The following is a 7,776-nucleotide window of genomic DNA, read 5'->3' as shown; positions in this document are numbered from 1 at the left end:
AATTTAAATCTTGGAGAAAGGATCCTGCGTTTTGCTGAATGGTCGCCACGAGGAAAACAACTTGTGGGACCCGCGGCAGCTGCCGCCGCGCCACCGCGCCGCCCGCCCGCCGGCTCCCCCGGGCCGCCCGCCGCCCCGGGCCGGCCCGCGGGGAGGGAGCGCAGCCGGGCACCGGCGGCCGCCCCATTGGCGCTGCCCCGGACCGGCGTCCCACGGGTGGGGAAACTCGGCGCCAGTGTTTCCCCGCGCGTGGAGAGACCCGGGCCCGGCCGCAGCCGCCCTGTTCGAGAGGGGTGGGGGGGAGGCCGGTCCCAGCGCGGCCCCGGGGGCGAGGCCCCGTGGGCACCTCCGTAGACCTGGCTGCTCCTTTGGTGTCGGAGAGGACGGGATGGGCGGCGAACCTTACGCCGCTCGGCCTTCACCCCTTAGCTTTTTGTGTCGCCAAAGCCTCTCAACCAAAGAACTCCCTACTGCTGTGTCACTGACACTGCGGGGCCGCTCGCCCTCCTCTCCCCTCGCTCCCGCCGCCTATTGAGCGCTGCGCCCGCTCCATTGTGCCAAACTGCAACTGAAAACACCGACAGGGCAATAACCACCTCCCTGCATCTCCTCCACTCGCTCCATCCATTCATCCATCCCTTTCGCCACAGGCGACCAAGCTCCTCGCCAACTCTGGCTTTAGCAAAATGGGTCCCTGTCCTGAAGCGCTTGCCCCACACCTGCCTCCGAGGCCGGGACTTGTTGCATCCCTTTTGGAGTTGTACTAATTACCCTGGAACTTAAACAAACTAAAGTACATGTGGGGAAGAAGCTCACGCCTACAGTTTGGTCCTGCAGCCTGCCAGTTACAGAGGTAATATTTACACTCGCTTCCAAATCGGAACGAGCATCTCTGCGCCTCAGAAAGGTATCTTTGTATAAATATATAGAAGTATCGATTTTGCTGTAGCTTGAAGATGTTGATCATTTATTACAAAAATAAACGAATAAATACAACAATATATTGTTGCTTTCAACAGGATAAATATTTTACAAATATATAATTTAAAAAAACAAATTTAATTGTTAAAATTATTTAAAATAGTACACTTATTGATAAAATTATCAATAGTATATACTGCATTTCATATTAGAACCAATTATTCTCTAAACGTTCCATTTAAAACCATTCATACAAAACAAATTATGAGCATTGTAATGTGCAAACACGAGTCACTACAGTAAAGCAAAGGGTTCTGTAAAGATCACTTCCCGATAGGATCTGCTGCGTTTTAAAACCGAAGTAGAGCTCTTTGCTAAATTTCGGAATATACGCGGACCAACAGCAGTGAGATGACTATTTTGAATACACCTGAAAATGATTTATTGTGTACAGACTCGACGGGGGAAGGATAGGATGTGAGAAGACTGGGGCGTAGTGAAGGATCACAGGATATGAAAATGTAAACTATAAATAATCACATCTCGGGATTACCCAGTCTGACCAAACATAACTTTGTAAAACATTTGGCTTTCCTTTAGGTAGGAAAAAAAAAAAAAAAAAAAAAAACAACTAAGGAAAATGATGCCGACTCCATTACCAAGCACAGAACACTGATATTATAAATGAATACAATTACTAAATTCATTAAGAGATCTGGCGATATATAACAATATTTTCATTATTTACACGTGTAACAATATAACCCTTAGCGCAGACCCTCTCATTTATTATCTATCTCTTGCTATCTCAGAGACTCACAACCCTGAAATTCCTAAATACATTCAAAGGATTCAGTTTCTCGGGGGCGGGGGAGGGGGCGGAGGGGCGGCGGGGGGTAGCGCCCATGGCCTCACTTTTTGTGCATAACAAGTCCACGGAACTGGGACATTTTGCCAGTCCCTTCGACCACACGTTACTCCTCCAGCCTAACCCCCAGCTTTTCGGAGGCAGCAACCCGCAAAGGTTGCCTTTTAATAGAAACCAGCGTGAAGCCTAACGTTAGCTCTTTGTTGCCATCCAAATCGAGTAACCAAATACCGCTCCGAAATTTAAATAGACTTTCTCCGCGGCTAATAAAACCGCTCCCCTTCGTGTGTGAAAACAGGATCCCACCTGACGTGTCGGTGGTACCCGGCCCCCGGAGGGGGGCCCGGCCTGCCCGCCTGGCCGCCAGCCCCCGCCCGACCCTTTTTCCCTACCCAGCAGCAAAATCAGCCAGCAGCTTCTGCTAAAACGAACAAAAGAAAGAGCGTCCTTTACCCTTTCGGGTTCTCTTTCCCTTTGTTGGTTTGGCTTCTCCCCACCCCGCTTTTTTTTCCTCGGTGTCAGTAGGGCCTTTTGGATTTCACAAATCAAACCGACGGTGATATTTACTACGAGCTGGTGTTAAAATAATGCATCCCGGTGCCCGGTTCTCAGGTTGGCTTTGATTTATGGACTGACACAAGGCCTATCTGAAAGGAAGAAATGCTTGTTGTTCCTGCAGCAGTTTTCTGGGGGTTTAACCCCTGCCTCAATAGCACTTAGAGAAGCAAGGCGGGGGGGTGGGGTGGAGGGGGGCGCGGAGAAGGGAGGAAGAGGAAGGTGAGGAAGGAGCCCAGGGGTGAGCTGGATCATAAAAGAAAACCTTATTCTCCAGCAGACTATCAGTAGGGTCAGGTGGATGCATTAGATGCAGCTCTCTACTTCCCATAACCTCCCCGCTGCAAAACGAAGAGAGTTGAGACGGTCATTCACTTGTCCCTATATTGCAATAAATTATAGCGGGTAAGTATGACAGGTCAGCTAGTGCATCTATTGGCATCTCCAACGTTACTGACACACGCGTGTGTTTGCAAAGAAGGCATGGCAGCGCTATGGCAGAGTGGAGGAGAAAACTAGGCTACACCACTTCACACCCCATAGAAAAACCCTAAAACAACAACAACAACAGCCACAGCAACAGCAACAACAGAAATGGTGAACTAGGCAGACCGCACGTAGGATGTTGAAAGTATTCTACATATTCAGTCAGAAAAAAAACCGAACGTACCTTTTTCTTAAATTATAAAGACAAATTAAATACAAATATTAATACATACATAAAATGCATAAAAATAAATTATAGCTTAGCCCCCCTTCCCCTTCTTTGCCCCCCCAAGCCTCAGTTTGGAAAACGAGAAAACAAGACTGAACTTTTGGAAACATCCCTCTCAGCACCGGCCACGCGGGACCAGAGGACACGCTCAGGTATCACCCGTGCCCAAGTGCCAGCCTAAACTCAGCCGACACAGCCCTTTGTGGGAGAAGGTGGCCTTTGGTGATCTCTAGTCTCGCCGTCCTTCCCGGTGACACAGGGTCCCCGGGTTGATGGAAGGGGCCGCGGACACGGGCTCGGAGGAGGGGCGGGCAGGGGGTGAGCCCCGCGCCGGGCCGGCAGCGGCAGGGGTGCGGCAGAGGCACTGCCGGCGAGCACAGGGCCGTGCGGCCGGTAGATCGGACCCTCGGTATTTCTCTCCTTTCAGCAGTATATCCCTTCAGAGAACTTTTTTTTTTTTTTTGACATGTTTATGCATCAGACACAGACTATTTCATTCTAACAAATTTATTTTCTCAATCAGCTCTTACGGAATCACTACTCAAATTAAATTACAATCAAATTATCACATCAAAAGATACCCTTATTACCTAACAACTGTCCATATTTTCATTTCATTTTGATTTGTGCTCGTCTGAAAAAAACACGTAATACAAGATCTGGGGAAAAAATAAATTACCGTTTTGCAGCAGTTCATAGGTATTCTGAATAAAATATTAAAAGAAGTCATTTAATGAAAATATAAAGCAAATTTTTTTTTTAGATCAACAACGGATCTAACAATTCTATATTGCCGTCTTTTTGAAAAGTCTGTTTATTAAAACCTACCAAAAACACTGCTTGGAAATGGCAGTATTATATAATCACATCCACAGCACCCATTCAATCAAAGTTGGCAACGGATTTAGGAGAGGAGAAGTTCAGATAAGTGCAGCTGCAGATGCTCAGTCCTTCTAAATCCCTTTATCTGAATCAGTCCAGAAATAAAAAATAAAAATATTAATAAAAAAAATATTAGCAGTGGATTTTTTTTTTTATGACTCTTCCATGATGATTGGCAGCCGTCAGGAACAGGACTTTGACAGCCCTAAATTATTTCCCTTTCTCTCGCTGGTTCCCTTAATTCATGCAAAGTCCTTCTACAGAGCTCGAACTTTAGGTACCAACAACATCTCCTTCTCCCACCCTCCCCCCGGCGTCTGTCCCTCCCCCCTTTCTCCTCAGGGTCAGTTTTATCGGCGTGCGGGCATTTATTTCCATATTTTTGTTCTATAGCTATACCTATATATATAGATAAATATATATATATGTATTTGCTTCCCTATTCAGCCTGCTTGTTTTTAGTGCTGTGTGCATAATTTTTTTTTCCTGGAAAAAGTGGCCCGTTTCATTTTGCAGAATATATAGATATATATGTTTTCAGAGTGGATGTCTGCCTTGCACCAAAATTCTTCGGTTTGGCCAAGAAAAACAGGGTGCTGGAATGCAGCAGGCACCCTCTGATTAACCAGATTATTTTGCTTCTGCTTCCCTTTTTTGGATTGCTCCCATTGAAAAAAAAAAAAAAGAAAGAAAAAAAAGAGGGAGAGAGAAAGGAGAAAAAAAGTTTCCGTGATTCACAGAAGAGAGCCCTTTTGGGAATAGGGGGAAGAGTGCGAGGAGGGGGGGAGGAGGGGAGAGAAGAGGTGCAGGCAGTGGTGTTCCTTGCTGCCAGAGGGGTATAATTTGGAGAAAAAATTAAAAAAAAAAAATTAAAAAAAAAATCCCAAGCCCACCCATACAAGCCCTCTCCCCACAACCAAACAACCCCCCGGCACATCTGCAGTTTTGGTGCATTATGCATCTCCACCCCGTTTTCCCAACACGGTCTAAACGCTCTCACTCGGATCGACCTTCTCCACCGCTCCCTATTGGTATCGATCTTATATATATATAGATGCACGCATATATCCATATATATATAAACACAAGCAGTCTGAACGAGCCTGGATCGTATGTGTGTGTGTGTGTGTGCGCGCATGTGTGTGTGTGTGTCAGTGTGAGCGTGCGGCTGTGCGCGGCGGTGCCGGTGCCGGTGGCGGTGCCGGCGGCGGTGCCCGGCCCGGCCCGGCCCGCGCTGCCCCCGCGCTCCCCGGCCCGCCCGCGGTGCCCCTCACTGCACGCTGGTCTGCAGTCCGTGGTGAGGGGGCGGCGTGTCGGAGTTGACGGTGCCGACCTGGGAGTAGACATCGTCGGGGGTCTGCTGCTGGATCCCCGGGGGGGTCATCCGTTTCTCTTTCTGCCTCCGATTGCAAAACCAAACCCTGACCACCTCCTTCTCCAGCTGCAGGCTGTCCGCTAGGTTCGTAATCTCCTGGGCAGAGGGCTTGGGGCATTTCAGAAAGTGGCTCTCCAAGGCCCCCTTGACACTCACCTCGATGGAGGTCCGCTTCTTCCTCTTCCTGCCCTGGGCGGCGATCTTGTCGATGCTGGTGGGGCTGCCAGTGGAGGAGTCGGCTTCCTCCAGCCACTTGTTCAACAAAGGCTTCAGCTTGCACATGTTCTTGAAGCTGAGCTGCAGGGCCTCGAAGCGGCAGATGGTGGTCTGCGAGAAGACGTTGCCGTAGAGGGTGCCCAGCGCCAGCCCCACGTCGGCCTGGGTGAAGCCCAGCTTAATCCGCCGCTGCTTGAACTGCTTGGCGAACTGCTCCAGGTCGTCGGAGGTCGGCGTGTCCTCGTCTGAGTGTGGGTCGTGGCTGTTGACGCCGCCGTGGTGCGGCGGGTGGTGCCCGGGGTGCTGGTGGTGGTGGTGGTGGTGGTGCCCGGGGTGCTCGCCCAGCTCCGGCGTCTCGCCGCGCACCAGCCCCGGGTGCACCAGGCTCTGCCCGCCGGGGGGGGGACTCAACATGCCGTTCACCGTGAAGCCCCCGGGCTGCGAGTAGAGGAGCGACTGCTGCTGCTGCTGCCCGCCGGCCATGGAGGGCAGGTGGGCGGCCGCCGCCGCCCCCCAGGCCGCCGGGTGCCCCTGGTGCGGGGGGCCCAGGTGGGGCGGCCGGTGGTGCAGCGCCGCGCCCGAGTGCAGGTCGTCGCGCCCGCCACTGCCCTTGACGTCGGGCGGCGGCGGCGGCTGCTGGGGGCTGCCCGTCATGCCCACGGGGCTGCCGGACCAGGGCGAGCCCGCTTCGGCGGCTGCGGCGGCGGCGGCGGCGGCGGCGGCGGCGGCGTGGGGCAGGGCTGTCACCCACTGGTGGGCATGGCTCAGCATATGGCCGCCGTTGCTGGCGGCCATGGCGCCCGGCATGAAGTCGCTCTGGACCATCTTGGCCGCCGGGTCGCCGCGGTAGCCGCCCGCCACCGAGGTGACGGCCACGCTCCCCGGCTGCATGCCGCCGCCGCCGCCGCCGCCGCCGCCGCCCGAGTCCGCGTGGACGATGGAGCCGGCCGCCAGGATGCCGTTGCCGGGGAGGTAGGGGTTAGAGGTGGCCGCGGCCATCCCGCGCCCGCCGCCCGCCGCTCGCCCCCGCCGCGCCGCAGCCGCCGCTGCGCCGCCGCCACCGGCTGCCGGGCGCCCGCCGAGAGCGCCCTTGCCCGGCGCTGCCGGGGCCGCCGCCCGCGCCGCCGCCGCCTTCCCAGCCTCGCCGGAGCGCCGGGGCGCGGGGTTCACCTGCTAGCGCTCCGCGGCGCGCTCTCCTCCGCCCGTCCGCCGGCCGTCCTGCCTCCGCTCCGCGGCGCGCTCGTTGCGATCGCCGGCTCTTGCTTCGCCTTTTATATTTTTTAAGCCTTTCTTTTTTTTTTTTTTTCCCAAAAAAAGAGAAATATTTAGCTGTACATATATTTTTCCTCCTCCTTCTTCTCGCCCGGGGTTGCTGCTCGGAGGGAGGAAACCAAACAAAGGCTAAAAAGCGAAAAAGGAGGGGGGGGGAATCAAAAAGCCCCCGTGCTCTTCTCCCCTCCGCTCCCCTAGGAGTACATCTCCTCCTCTCAGCCTTCCCCTCTCAGAGAGAAACTTTTCCTTTTCTTCTTCCTTTAAGGCTTTGTGTGTGAGTATATTTTCCTTTTTTTCTGCCTCTCTCTGTCTTTCTCTCCTCGGTTCCTCGATCTCCTTTTGCTCTTTTATTTGCAAGTTTTGTTGGTGTCCTAAGAAAACTTCCTGTGATGATGATGGTGGTGATGGTGGTGATGATGCATTTCTCAAAGTTGTGCTGTTGCTGGAGCACTTTGTCCCCTTTGAAACAAGAGTCCTGCCGGAGCCTTCTTGCTAGAGTCACGCTCTGGATAAGACATTTTTTTTTCTCTCTACCTTTCCTTTAGGCGGTCGGAAAGAAAAAAAAAAAAAAAAAAGAAGTAAAAAAGAAATTTAAAAAGTTGAAATTTCTCGTTACCTCGCGAATTGTTTCTTTCCCTCTCCCGCTCGCTCGCTCGCTTGGTTTGTTGTCTTTTTTTTTTTTTTTTTTTTTTGGTGTTTGTTTTGCTTTTTATTTTAATTCCAGCAGTTGGTCGAGGGAGGAGGCGGAGGAGGAGCGCCTTGGTGGAGAGGTGTGTGTATGTGTGTGTGCATATATGGTATCCTTTATACACTAACTCCAGCGGGGAAGTTGGCTGCCGGGCTGGCAGCGCGCACTGGCGGTGCCGGAGTCCCGCCGCTCGCCTCTCCCCGCCTCCCTCTCCCGGGCCGTGCCCGCGCCCGCGCCCTCCCTCCTCCCGTCCGTGCGTCCCTCCCTCCCTCCTTCCCTCCCTC

At 52.8% G+C, this 7,776-nt stretch overlaps 1 protein-coding gene across 1 annotated transcript; it reads right to left on the bottom strand.

Annotated features, from left to right (window-relative positions):
• Positions 1 to 950: 950 nt before the first annotated feature.
• Positions 951 to 7,688, bottom strand: POU3F3 (POU class 3 homeobox 3). Its single transcript, XM_050334201.1, has one exon. It carries the CDS (start codon positions 6,529 to 6,531, stop codon positions 5,212 to 5,214), a length of 1,320 nt encoding a protein of 439 aa, XP_050190158.1. The 5' UTR covers positions 6,532 to 7,688; the 3' UTR covers positions 951 to 5,211.
• Positions 7,689 to 7,776: the final 88 nt, after the last annotated feature.

The sequence above is a fragment of the Myiozetetes cayanensis genome, unplaced genomic scaffold (genome assembly GCF_022539395.1).
Source record: "Myiozetetes cayanensis isolate MyiCay16 unplaced genomic scaffold, myiCay2020 scf5-8, whole genome shotgun sequence".
Taxonomy (NCBI): Eukaryota; Metazoa; Chordata; class Aves; order Passeriformes; family Tyrannidae; genus Myiozetetes; species Myiozetetes cayanensis.
Note: the sequence above shows the minus strand (reverse complement) of the source record. Positions and strands in the feature narration are given on the sequence as shown.